At 44.7% G+C, this 14,593-nt stretch overlaps 1 protein-coding gene across 9 annotated transcripts in view; it reads left to right on the top strand.

Moving 5' to 3' along the window:
• pogzb (pogo transposable element derived with ZNF domain b) overlaps window positions 1–1,693 on the top strand; it is a 119,577-nt gene extending 117,884 nt beyond the window's left edge. For 8 of the 9 annotated variants that reach the window (XM_059980201.1, XM_059980209.1, XM_059980205.1 and 5 more), the window contains one exon: window positions 1,066–1,693. In XM_059980201.1, the coding sequence (XP_059836184.1) occupies window positions 1,066–1,126 (61 nt within the window). In that variant the 3' untranslated portion in view covers window positions 1,127–1,693. Of the gene's footprint in view, window positions 1–997 lie in introns of all 9 variants that reach the window. The other variant, XM_059980206.1, reaches the window with a different exon arrangement.
• The last annotated feature ends 12,900 nt before the right edge of the window (window positions 1,694–14,593 follow it).

Genomic DNA, 14,593 nt, shown 5'->3' with positions numbered 1-14,593 from the left:
ACTATGCTGCCGTCAAGGACATGACAGTCATAAAGAATTGAGTGATTGATTTCCCCCTTATTTTCTGATGTTCTTGTGAGTATGTATACAAATATCAGTTGTGTACTGCATACATCCTTTAATAACAATTGTACTTTGAATCTTTGAACATCTGTTTTGGTTATTGATTCTATGATGTTAAAAGCTGAATTACTGGAAAAATGTAATGCTTAGCGTAACACTACAACACCACCAATCACGGTCCAATTCCCACCCCTGTCTGCAAGGAGTTTGTATATCTTTTTAAATCAGAATTGGGTTTAATATCACCAGCGTATGTTGCGGAATTTGGCGTCTTTTTGGCAGCAGTTCATTGCAATACTTATTAGAGGGGGAAAAATTGTAAATTGAGGTATATATAATAGTTAAATTGAATAAGTAGTGCAAAAATAGAAACAAAATAGTGAGGTAGTGTTCATAGGTTCAACATCCATTCAGAAATTAGATGAAAGTAAGGTTTTAATGGAAGACCGGCAGTTGCCCAAGCTGGAAGTCTCCCCTCTCCACGCCACCGATGTTGTCCAGGGGAAGGGCATTAAGACCCATACACCTTGGAACCGGTGTCATCACAGAGCAATGTGTGATTAAGTGCCTTGTTCAAGGACACACATGCAGCCTCAGCCAAGGCTCGAACTAGCGACCTTCAGAACAATAGACCCAATGCCTTAACCATTTGGCCACACGCCAACATTTACATGGTACATCTGTAGAAAAGATGCTTTGATTTCCTCCCACATTGAGGCCCCCACTCATTGGACAGAGTTGGTCATTTAATTGATAGGGGAAAGGTTTAAGAGGAACTTGTGGGCAACTTTTTTTGCACAAAGGATGGTATCCATGTATAATCTTCTGGTCAAGCGAACGATTCCTCAAGCAACATTTTCCAGTTAGTCAATCTCCAGTTATTTTACTTTTTCTATGCCTATTGCTTGTTCTTTTTGTCTTGATTGTGTTTCAGAAACTGTTGGAGCCTGTGATGTGCATTTTGGAGTTTGATCGATTGATCTTATGCTCTGCTGTCTCCAGAAAGGACTACGAGTACAGGCTGCCTCATATAGAAGACCAAAGACGGGGCATGGGGCCATGATCAGCTCCATTTCGAAGTGTTGAGGAATATTGAAGCATCGAGGTGAATGCAGAGGAGGTCAGTGGTCTCTCTGTCTCTCCACGGAGGCCAAGGGTCGATGGCTGTTGATAGCCGGGTCACCAGAAGGCCACAGCCATCACTCTTCAGGGAAGGACTGAGTTTCGGCGTCAACTCCCCTCGATTCTGACAGGAGGATGTTTTTGAAATTCTAACATTTATGTGATTGTTGGACTGTGGTTTATATTGCTTTCCTCCAATTTTGGTTGGGTGATGTCTCAGTTTTTGAGTGAGGGAGGGGGTTGGGGCTTGGGGTTTGATGTTGCAGTTGATGCTGTTTGTATGTGTGGGTGAGTGGTTAGATTTTTTTTGTGCAAGAGAGGGGGAGGAGGTGGGAGAATTTAGGGTTTGAGTTTTGTTTCTTTTTCCTTTTGTGTGGGAAGGAGGGAATTGATGTCTTTTCAATGACACCCATGTCTTTTCTGTATTTCGTGGCTAGCTGGAGAAGATGAATATCAGAATTGTACATTCAAACTTTTACAATAAAATGAATTGAGAGCCTTTAATCAACTGGCAAAGAATGTGGTTGATGCTATTTCAAAAGACTTAAACACAAGAGATTTTGCAGATGCTGAAAATCCAGACACACACAATGCTGGAGGAACTCAGCAGGTCAGACATTATCTGTGAAAATGAAAAACAGTTGATGTTTCAGGCTGAGACCCCTCTTGAGGACTGGAAAGGAAGGGGTCTTTTAAAAGACAGGTGGATAGGCAAATGAATTGCAAAGTTTAGAAGGTTATGCTCCAAAGGGTGGCAAATAGAATAAGCTTGTCTGGAACTTTCTGATCAGCATGGCCACAGAGGCTCGCTCTGAGCTATGTAACTCCTGAGAATGCTAAACTAATAGTTCTTGTTCAAGTCTGTCTCTGTTGACTGGGTTTATGGATTGCAATGTCTGTAGAGGGATAGCTGTCAATTTAAAGTAGCCCAGTAGATGGCAGTATCCATCAGATAGGAGAGTAGTTATCCATCAGATAGGAGAGTTAAATAGGAGAATTAGTGGGGGAGGGGGGGGGAAATGTTCCAGAGACTCCTTGGAACAAGGGTAAAATCTCTGCACTGGCTCAGCATTGCTAAGGTTCCTGTGTAAACGGCTTTGGGGAGTGCGGTCCTTCCTTGCCACTCACTCTCGTCAAGTGCCAGCTTGCCTTACCTGAAACAAGAGTCTGCGAAAACCGAGCCGGCCTCATTAGCTACCTCGAAACCCACCCAACTGGAGAGAGGCGAATCATTCAACCTAAAACTACCTCAAAAGAAGAGTGGACCATGGGATAGAGGGAAGGATGAGTCGAGCAGAAAAGATAGGAGGCCAGAGTTGCTCCAGCATTTTGTGTGTGTTGCTCTGGATTTCTGGCATCTGCGGAATCTCTTGTGTTTATGCCTATCTATGTGAATTTAAATGTCTCCTAATTTATCTGTCTCTAAACTTCTTGCCTCTTTCTTTAAACTTGTGCCCTCGGATTTGAGACGCACCGATGAAGAGGGGATGGGATAAAGATTAGCTTTATTTGTCACGGGTACATTGAGTGAAATCCTTTGTGTCAACGACCAACACAGCCCAAGGATGAGCTGGGGACTGCCCGCAAGTGTTGCCACGCCAACATAGCATGTTCACAATTTACTAACTTAACCCGTACGTCTTTGGAATGTGGGAGCACCTGGAGGAAACTCACGCAGTCGCGGGGAAGAACGTAAAAGCTCCTTACAGTCAGCAGCAGGGATTGAACTCTGTTCTCTGGAATTGTAGAGCATAACTGCTAACCACTGGTTCCAGTGACAACTGGGAGTAGCATTTAATCCCTTGCAAAAGGCAAATAGCCAGGAGAGGGTTGTGTGCTTTTAAGCGTGCCGCCTGCCCTCCAGTACCCTGATTGACTCAAGCTCAGTAAAAAGAAAACTTCAGAGGCAGGGAAAATGATGTATGAAGTTTGCATCAGCAGAGCGGATGTCTCTACCGATATTTGCTTACATGTAGTGTTTATGGCGGGTAGAGTCTGTCTGTGTGTCACTGCCTCAGGCACCTGTAAACCTGCTGCCTTTTTACTCAGAATCAGCTTTGATATCACTGGCATATGTTGCGAAATTTGATGTTTTGCAGCAGCAGTACATTGCAATACACAATAAGAACCATAAATTACAATAAGTATATACCCGTATAAAAAGAAAATCGAATAAGTAATGCAAAATGGGGTGAGGGGGGGAAATAGTGAGGTAGTGTACGTGGGTTCATTGTCCATTCAGAAATCTGATGGCAGAGGGAAGAAGCTGCTCCTGAAACGTTGAGTGTGTAGAAAGAAGTGTTTTTGCTAGAATCATTGTGGGTAGAGTGTCCTCTCCTAAAGATCGTTTGGCTGTTCTGCATGTCTGTCTGAGCTTGTCCCATTTGCCAGTACTTGGCCCAGAACCCTTTCAGCCTTTTCTATCCATGTATCTTTTTCTACCGCACTTGTGGAAAGCTGGACCGGTATGGGGATGGGGAAGGTAACTGTGGCACCCACCCACCACCCCAGCAGCGCATTCCTGGCACCCACTCTGTGTATTTTAAAAAGAACCTGCCCTACACATTTTCTTTGAACTTAATCCCTGTCCTTTGGTGTTAGAGATTTCCACCCAGGAGATACTGACAAGAGAAAATCTGCAGATGCTGGAAATCCAAGCAACACACAGAATACTGCAGATAATGGCAATCTTCCTTATCTCTGCTTCTCAGAGCCCTCTATCAGATCTCTCCACAGCCTCTGCCCCTCCAGAGAAAGTAACCCAGGTTTTTCCACCCTCTCCTTGTAGCTCGTGCCCCGAGCGCCACGCTATTATAGCTGGGGGCATCGGAGTTCAACACTGGCTCAGAATACACTTTCTCCCCATGAACCGTGTGGAGATCCTCCGGGTGCTCTCTGGTTTCCTTCCACAGTCCAAAGACAGGTTAGTAGGTTCATTGGTCATTGTAAATTGTCCCGTGATTAGGCAAGTGCTAAATAGATGGGTTGCTGTGCAACGCGGTCAATGGGCTGGAAGGGCCTGTTTCCTGCTGTATCTCTAAATAAATAAAATCTCCGGACAGGCGCCCTTTCCAAAGCCTCCTAATGGGCGACCTGAATTGAACATGAGTGATGTGCGGGCATCTTGTGGTCTGGGTTAGGGGGCTTAAAAGGCCCTGGGAGTTCTAGGACTCCATCTTGATCTTCTTGTGCAGAACACTCATCTTGTGCCTTCATCTTCTGACCTGAGCACTGCCTGCACCCCTCGAAACTCCCCTCCCCACCCCCTTGCTGGCCCTGGCTTCCACAAGCACGGAATTCTGCCACAGATGGAGGACTGTGAAAGGGCTAATTGTAAATCAAAAGGCGCTCTGTGCTCCCGCGGGGCTGCAGGAGGGCAGGCCAGGACCCCTCGCTATGTTGCTGGGGAACTGCGGAAATAACACCTAATATTTCCTGGCTGACATTAACTCCGCATGACATGGCTGGGGCCTGGCAGGGGAGCAGTTGCTGCCGGCTCCGACTCACTCTCCCTCTCCCTCCAGAGGTTTCAATGCCACAAGTGAAGGACAAGCAAACAATCAGACTCAAAGGACACGGATAACTTTCAGGATACAGAAGGAACAGGGTTCATTAACAATTTGTGGGTGGCACCCTGGTGCAGTGGGTAGAGTGACTGCCTCATAGCCCTGGTGACTTGTGTTCAAGCCCCACTTCCAGCATAGTGTTCTCCCTGTGAGCTCTGGAGTCTCTGCCAGGGGCTCTGGTTTCCTCCCACATCCCACATACATCTGGGATCAGTGGGTTAATTGGCCACTATGAATTGCTCCCCGATGTATGGGTGAGGGGTAGAATCTACAATGAATTGGTAAGAATGTGGGAAGATTTTTTAAAAATGTATATCAATTAATATGGAATTAGCGTCAATTGGTCACTATTTTGCTATCGGTCTCCCTATCTATTTATATAAACAACCTATCAGGGTCACTTTGTGAAATATACCAGAATTGAGATTGATTCAGTGCCAAGCATAAAACACGAGACAGTACCATAACAGACAACACAATAGGACCACAAACAGGAGAAAATCTGCAGATGCTGGAAATCCAAAACAGCACACACAAAATACTGGAGGAACTTAGCAGGCCAGGCAGCATCTATTGAGAAGAGTAAACAGTCAACTTTTCAGGCTGAGACCCTTCATCAGGAAGAACTGTCGAGTGTTTACTCTTTTCCATAGATGCTGCCTGGCCTGCTGAGTTCCACCAGCATTTTGTGTGTGACAATAACAACCAACGATTTACAAGACAATACTGCAAACAGTCACGAGCAATCAACAATTACCAGAATGGTCACATGCACAAATAAAAATAATCAAATAATTGTGAACATATGAACAGATTAATCATCAACAGAACAAGGAGAGCAGGAGGGACTGTTTAACAGATGATGTGCAGAGACAGTTTAGGAATTACACCCAAGTGTTTTGCTAAGAAGCTGAATAGAAGCTTCGGTGATGATGTGTAGTCCTGGTGGTGATGGACTTGCAGCATCTCCCTGATAGCAATTTAGTGAATGGATCTCTACTAGGATGGGGGGGGAGTCAGCAGCAATCTTACCAGCTCTGTACTTCTCTCTTGGTGATGAACTGACCTTTTAATGTTGGTAGCTGACAGCCAATAATCTCCGCATCGTGGACCACTTGCTTGACCTGGACTTGGAGAGGAAGGAGGTGGCAAGAGGCCAAATAGCCTATCTATCCAAAGATTCATCCATCTTGTCTGTTCATCTATTTTTACATATATGGTACTTTATAGACACTTCAATATCTTGCACTGGACTGCTGGCTCAAAACAACAGATTTCCCAATATGTGTCAGTGGTAATGAACCTGCTTCTGACTCTGCCACATTCTCAGTGTCAGAAGCACCTGTTTCTGTTCTGTTTCTCTCCGTGGCTCAGAAATAGACCTCCCCAAAACCCACCAAAACTCTTAGCGAGAAGCCTTCAAGCCGATGGAATCTCCACCTCCTGGCTGTCTGACTCGGACAAAGGGACAGACTATGAGTCTCTGCAGGGTGAACGCTATGTACGTCCCAAATCAAACTCGACGGAGACTCCCATTAACTCCACGACTGCCACCAGGCAGATTTTAATCCTGCAAAAGTTCAAAGTAAATTTATTATCGAAGTACCATATACAACCCTGAGATTCATTGTCTTGTGGGCATTCACAGTAATACAAAGAAACACAATAGAATCGATCAATTGCCCCTCTACACGAATCCCATGTTAGCACCATAACCTTCTATATTCGATGCCTAGTCAAGTGCCAGTCTAAATGCCCTCAAGCACACCATCAGTGTCACATTCCCTGTGATTCTCCTTCCTCTCAACTTAATCCTATTCCCATAGCTGCTGATTTCCCCTATCATGGGCAAAAAGTTCTTTTCTACTTCGCTCTGTGTCTCATAAATATCTGACTCTTTATAGTGTGTGCAACAGAACAATACAGGCCCTTCAGCCCACAATGTGCTGCTGACCTTTTAACCAATTCCAAGATCATTCTAACCCATCCCTCCCTCTATTTTTCTATCATCCAAGTGCCTTCTATATCTGGGAGTCTCTTCAATGTATCTCTTAATGTGTCTGCCTCTACCACCACCCCAGCAGTGTGTTTCACACATCCGCCACTCCCCGTGTAAAAATTCCTACCCCTATACTTTTCTCCAATTACTCTAAAATTATACCCCTTTGAATTACAAATCCCAGCAATGTGCGTTTGCCCCCAGTTATTTCACATATCCCAATCGCGTACAGGTTAGTAGCTTAACTGGGTGCACTGTTATTGTGTATCTTTAAATCATTAAATAATATACAGCACACAGGGAGAGCCTCCTCCTGCATGTTCACAGTATTTAGCGTTTATATAAACCCTGTAGAAATATTCTGCCCTACCATCAATTCTCTATATCCTCTGTTTATGGGGCTGTAAATTATTTTTTTTTAACAGTAAGTGCACAAAATTCCTATTGCTGAACTCTACATTTACACACTTGGATGTATCATAAGACCTAGAATTAGGGCATCTAGCCCATCAAGTCTACTCTGCCATTCCATCATGGCTAATTCATTATCCCTCTCATCCTCATTCTCCTACCTTCTCAAGAATCTATTAACCTCCTCTCTATGTATGACTTGGCCTCCATAGCCAACTGTGACGATAAATTCCACAGGTTCACCATCCTCTGGTGAACAAGATTCTTCCTCATCTCTGTTCTAAAGGGACATCCTTCTATTCTGGCCCTCTGGTCCTAGACTCACCCACTACAGGAAACATCCTTCTCACATCCACACTATCCAGACTTTTCAAAACTCCCCCTTGCCCCAACTGAGTATAGGCCCAGAGCCATCAAACATGCCTCATATGTTAACCCTTTCAATCCCGGGATCATTCTCGTGAATCTCTTCTGGACCCTCTCCAATGCCAGCACATCATTTCTTCGACAAGGAACCCAAAACTGCTCACATCAAGTGTGGTCTGACCAATGCCTTGTAAAGTCTCAGCATCACACCCTTGCTCTTATATTCTAATCCTCACAAAAGTGAATACAAACATTATATTTGCCTTCCTACTCAGCCTGCAAGTTAACCGTTAGGGAATCGTGCATAAGGAATCCAAATCTTTGCACCCCTGATTCTTGAACTTTCTCTGCGTTTAGAAAATAGTCTACACCTTTATTCCTTCTACCAAAGTGCATTACATACAATTCCCTACACTATATTCCAATTGTTTACCCATACTCCTAGTCTGTCCAAGTCTTTCTGCAGACTTCCTAGTTCCTCAACACTATTTGCCCCTACACTTACAGTGGTGCTAAAAAGTTTGTGAACCCTGTAGAATTTTCTCTTTCTGCATAAATATGACCTAAAATGTGATTAGATCTTCACACAAATCCTAAAGATAGATGAAGAGAACCCAATTAAATTGATAACACAAAAAAACTTCACAGGTTCATTATTGATAAAAATGATCCAATATTACATGTATTTGTTGGAAAAAGTATGTGAACCTTTGCTGTCAGTAACTGCTGTGACCATCTTGTACAGCAAAACTTAACCATGATGTTCATTCCACCATGATGTACAGTTATGACGAGGTTCTGGAGTTGGTGTGCCGTGCCCTTTTTCCTCCAAACATAGTGGTGTGCATTTCTGCCTAAAAGTTCAACTTTTGTCTCATCTGTCCACAGAGCGTTGTCCCAGAAGCATTGTAGAGCATCCAGGTGGTCTTTTGCAAACTTGAGATGTGCAGCAATTTTTTTTTTAGAGAACAGTGGTTTCCTCCGTGGTGTCCTTCCATGAACACCGTTCTTGTTCAGTAGTTTTCTTATAATGGACACATGAACGGAGACTTTATCAAGTTCTCGAGATTTCTGCAGGTCTTTTGCTTTTACCCTGTTACCCTTTCTACCTCCTTCAGCATTGCACATTGTACTTACTGTTGGTGTGATCTTTGCAGGATGCTCACTCCTAGGGGGAGTAGCAACAGTACTGAGTTTCCTCCATTTGTAGACAATCTCTCTTACTGTGGTCTGATGAACAGGTCTTTAGAAACGCTTTTGTCATCTTTTCCAGCTTCCTGCATCTCTACAATTCTTCTAGGGTCCTTCTAAGGTCTTCTTCTAAGTTTTGACAGAGGCATGAGGCACATAAACAGATCTTTCTTGAGAAGAGCAGGCTCTGTCAGTAACCTGACTTTGGCTTTTTTATAGGGCACGACACCTCCTCAACCCACACCTCCTGTCTCATCTCATTGACTGGAACACCAGACTCCAAATAGCTTTTGTAGAAGGCATTATCCCAGCGGCTCACATACTTTTACCAGCAAATAAATGTGATATTATTTTTCTCAATATATAACTGAGCAAGTATAATGTTTTTGTGTTATTTATTTAATTGTGTTCTCTTTATCTAGCTTTAGGACGCGTGAAGATCTGATCAAATTTTAGCTCATATTAATGCAGAAATAGAGAAAATTCTACAGGGTTCACACACTTTCTAGCACCACTGTATCTTCGTGTTGTCTGCAATCTTGGCAACAAAGCTATCAATTCTGTCATTCAAATCATTCACATATAACGTGAAAAGAAATGGACCCAACACTGATCCCTGTGGAACACCACTAGTCACTGGCAGCCAACCAGAAAAGGATCCCTTTATTCCCACTTTTTGCCTCCTGCCAGTCAGACAATCTTCTATCCCTACTACTACCTTCCCTATAAAACAGTGGGTTCTTATTTTTTTAAGCAGGATCATGTGTGACATCTTGTCAAAGGCCTTCTGAAAATCCAAGTACACAACATCCACTGACTCTTCTTTGTCTATCCTGTTCATTATTTCTTCAAAGAATTCCAACAGATTTGTCGGGCAAGATAGTCCCCTTAGATTAACCACGTTGACTTTTGCCTCCAAGTACCTCAAAACCTCAACCTTAATAATGGACTCCAACATCTTTCCAACCACTGAAATTAGGATCTGATCTATAATCTCTTCTCTGCTGCCTCCCTCTGTTTGTAATGAGTGGAGTGACATTTGCAATTTTCCGTTCCTCCAGAACCATTCCAGAGTCTCTTCAGCTATCTCTGTCAGAACCCTGGGCTGTAGTCCATCTGGACCAGGTGACTTAACTACCTTCAGATATTTCAGTTTCCTAAGAATCATCTTCTTAATAATGGGAATAAGGCTGACTTCTGCCCCCTGACACTCTTGGATTTCTGGTATACTGCTACTGTCTTCCACACAGAAGGCTGAAGCAAAACACTTGTTACATTTCTCCGCAATTCCATCGTCCCCATTACTACCTCTCCAGCATCATTTTTCAGCGGTCCAACATCCACCCTCACCTCTCTTCTACTATTAATATATTTGAAAAACTCTTTTGATATCCTCTTTTATAGTAAAGTATTGGCTCACTTCCCTTCATATTTCATCTTTTCCGCATGTTTATTTTTAGCTGCTTTCTGTTGGTTTTTAAAAGCTTCCCAATCCTCTAACTTCCAACTAATTTTATAGTTACTCTACTATTTTCTTCTCTTGGGATCCAGCACCAACCTGATTTCCCTTTTTACCTACCTTTTCTATCTTCCATTGTAATTTGTTTCCCATATCCATCGGGATCTGGAGTCCTAAGGCAGTCCTACATTGAGTTCAACGCTGCTGGTGCCAAATTGTTTCGGTCTCTGCCATTCCTTTGGGTTCATCAGCCGCGTGGAGGGGGGGGGAGCCTGCTACATGGGCAACAGCTTGCTCTCCATATTGTACTGCCGTGGCTTGCGTATCAACTGCGTAAACAATATCCATGGTCGACTCTGATCTTGATACTTGAAAGAAACATTTACCAATATAAACAGAATATTCTGGAAACACTGAATGGGCCAGTCAGTATCAACGGAGAGAGAAGCAAACAACATTTCCCCTCCAGATGAAGGCCTCTGACCTGAATGTTGAAATCCAGAGTAACACACACAAAATGCTGGAGGAACCCAGCAGGTCAGCTAGCATCTAAGGGAAAGAGTAGACTCTTGACATTTCAGGCTGAGACTTTTCATCAGGATCAGACCTGAATATTGATGCTTCTCTCTCCACGGCTACTGCCCGACCTACTGAATGTTTCCAGAGCTTTACTGGTCATCATCTGCCTCTCTCGAGTTCTGAGACAACCTTTATATAACCATATAACAATTACAGCACGGAATTATCCCCCATCACCAGGTTGCTTCATCTTGCTGACAGTGGGATCTTGCTGTATCACAAGGGTAAGAACCCCAGTTTCTCAGATGTGAAGGGTTTTGGAAGAGTGAAGTTGTAATGAAATTGAAAGTCCTCACTCTCCACATCATCAGTTTTCACCTCTCTCTTACAATCTGTCTGTCTGGTTCTCTCTCTCTTTTCCTAGTGCTTATTCTTTGCGCCACCCTCTCTTTCTCTCTCTGTCTGCTCCTCCCCCTTCCTTTATGATCTCCGGTCTCTCTCTGTCTCTTTCTTCCCCCAGTTCCATCCTTCTTTCCTTCCATCTCTCTCTCTCCCCCTCCCACTTTCTCTGTCTCTTTTTTTCTAACTTTGTATCTTTCTCCCACTTTTTGTCTCTCTCTCTCCCACCCTCTCTTTCTCTCTGTCACCTTCCTCTCCTGCTCACTATTTCCATCCCTCTCTCCCCATGAGACTAGATTCCTTGTCCCCGTGTTGCAGTAATTCACATGTGAATTAGCAAAGGATTGCTCGGAAGTTGTGACACGGCAGGACTACTATCACTTCTTATAAAGTTAAATCAGGCGACGTGGGTGAGAGCAGGGATTTGCTTCCAGATTTAGCTCAGTGCCTTCAGTACTTGCTTTGTCATGAAGAAACCCTCATGAACTCCCACATCCTCTGACCATGCTCGGACATCCGAGGCCCAAGTGTGAGCTGCCTTCAGGAAGACAAACGCATGAAAAGCATTCAGTCCAGATGGGGTACCTGGCCACATCCTGAAGACCTGTGCTGATCAGTTGGCTGGTGTGTTCACTGAGATCTTTAACCTCTCACTTTGGCAGTGAGTTGTATCCACCTGTTTCCAGTAGGCTTCAGTTGGACCGGTGCCCAAGAGAAGCGTGGTGACTATTGTCCAGTAGCACTTACATCCACAGCCATGAAGTTTTGAGAGGTTGGTGATGATGGAACATCCAATCCTGCCTGAGAAGTGACTTGGATCCTCTCCAATTTGTCTACAGGATTAACAGGTCCACAACAGATGTCATTGCATTGGCTCTTCACACAACCCTGGAACATCTAGATAGGGGAGTTGAATACATCAGGATGTTCTTTATCGATTACAGCTCAGCGTTCAATACCATCATCCCTCAAAACTTGTAAAATTGGATCCTGAATTTCCTCAGCAACTACATCTCCCCCCCATGATCTCCATCAGCACAGGTACAGCACAGGGCTGTGTGCTTATCCCCCTGCTCTACTCACTTTACACTTGACTGTGTGGCTGAGCACAGCTCCAATGCCATGTTCAAGTTTGCTGACAACACCGTCATCGTCGGCTGAATCAAACCAGCACAAAGGAAGGAGATTGAAAATCTGGCTGAGTGGTGCCACAACAAACCCTTACTCAATGTCGGCACGACCAAGGAGTGACTATTGACCTCAGGAGGAGGAAACCAGAGGTCCCTGAGCCAGTCCTCATTGGAGGATCAGAGGTGGAGAGGGTCTTGGATGTTAGTTTTTCAGAGGACCTGTCCCGGGTCCAGCATGTAAGTGTGATTATGAAGAAAGCATAGCATAGATTCGGAGACTCGGCATGACAGCTAAAACTTTGACAAACTCCGATAGATAAGCAGTGGAGAGTAAATTGACTGGCTGTGTCACAGCCTGGTATGGAAGCACCAACGTCCATGAATGGGAAACCCTCCAAAAAGTAGTGGATATGGTGCAGCCCATCACAGGTATCGCCCTCCCCACCAGTGACCAATCTACATGGAACGCTGTTGCAGGAAAGCAGCATCCATCATCAGGGACTCCACCACCAGGCCAGGCTCTCTTCTAGTTGCTGCCATCAGGAAGGAGGTTCGGGAGCTTCAGGACCCACACCACCAGGTTCAGGAACAGTTATCACCCCTCAACCATCAGGCTCCTGAGCCAGAGGAGATAACTTCACTGCATGTTCTCGATATTTATTGCTTATTTATTTATATTGTTTTTTTTTTCTTTTTGCATTTGTAAGTTTGTTGTCTTCTGCACTCTGGTTAAACCTGGCTGGGCGGCCTCTCCTTGATTCTGTATGGTTATTAATCTATAGATTTGTTGAGTATGCCCACAAGAAAATGAATCTCAGAGTTGTATATATTTACTTTGATAATAAAATTTACTTTGAACTTTGAACCAGCCTCACTTGTCCCAGCTGCCCCAACCTGGGGGTAGCTCCCTCCCCTCTAAAACCTCTTTAATCCCGTGACCCCAGTTCATTCTCTGTGTAGAAACAACACAGTAGCGATGAGATTGAACCGACCCATTTCCACCTCCCCGGACCCTTGGCCCCACCCCCCTCCCAACATCCCACTGGGATGTAAGGACGGTTAAAAGACTCTCTGTTGTCAACAGGCTCTGCGGCGGGCTGGAAAACAGTAACAGATGGCTAATATTCACTGTCTCCGCCCTCCCAGCCCTTCCCCCAGCCACTGCAGAGAGAATTCCAATCCAATTAAGACATTAGCACAGTTAACTGCTTGTTGCCTCTGGCCTACTGGGACAACCTGTGTCCCTTCTGCCTGCTATTAACTTCAGGGCAGCCGCAACCTGCCTTCACGCAGGAGACGAAGGTGCAGGAATCCGGAGAAACACACGGTCTGCCAGAGGGACTCAGCATCTCACTTCATCTTTTCTTTTCATTTGGAGACACTATGCAGTCATTTTCATTTTCATTTGGAGACAAGTCATTGAGTATATTTAAAATGGAGGTTGATTAGTCGGGGCGTCAAAGGTTATGGGGAGAGGACAGGAGAGTGGGGTTAAGAGGAACAATAAATCAGCCATGATGGAATGATGGAGAGGCTTGATGGGCTGAATGGCCTAATTCTGCTCCTAGGCCTTATAGTAACAGGCCCTTTCAGCCCAATAAGCCAATTTACACCCATGTACCCAATTAACCCCTTTGGACTGTGGGAGGAAACCAGAATACCCTCAGAATAGGACAGGGATGAGGAGCAATTTCTTTCGCCAGAGGGTGGTGAGTCTGTGGGATTCATTGCCACAGACGGCTGTGGAGGCTGAGTCATCGGGTTTATTTAAAATGGAGGTTGATAGGTGGCCATGATGGAATGGTGGAGTAGTCTCATCAACCGACGGGCCTAATTCTGCTTCTGTGTCTTATGGTTAAAATAGAACACACGGTACACGCCCTTCAATCACGATGTTTTAACCATCTCCTAGAATGATCAGTCTATCCCTTCCATCCTGCACAGCCCTCCATTCTTTATGGAAGGATGTTTCCTATAGCGGGTGAGCCAAGGACCAGAGGGCACAGCCTCAGAATAGGACCGAGGTGGGGAGGGATTTCTTTCGCCAGAGGATGGTGAATCGGTGGAATTGACTGCCGCAGGCAGCTGTGGAGAGCAGTGATCGAGAGAACCCATGTGGTCATGGAGAACGTGCGAACGGTTAGCTGGCACTGCAATGGTGTGACACTGACCCTTTCACCGAACCCGAACCCCAGTGTGTCAGTGCAGGAGCTTTGAAGGGAGTCAGGAATGCACGCACAGAAAGCTCCCACAAGGCCCAGGCTATTTTATTGACAAATATTGATTTGTAAAATGTATTTTGGGCGTTACAATGGCACAGTTGGTAGAGCCACCGTATCAGAGCTTGAGAAGCTCGGGTTCGATTCCA

The sequence above is a fragment of the Hypanus sabinus genome, chromosome 9, assembly GCF_030144855.1.
Source record: "Hypanus sabinus isolate sHypSab1 chromosome 9, sHypSab1.hap1, whole genome shotgun sequence".
Lineage (NCBI taxonomy): Eukaryota > Metazoa > Chordata > Chondrichthyes > Myliobatiformes > Dasyatidae > Hypanus > Hypanus sabinus.
Note: the sequence above shows the minus strand (reverse complement) of the source record. Positions and strands in the feature narration are given on the sequence as shown.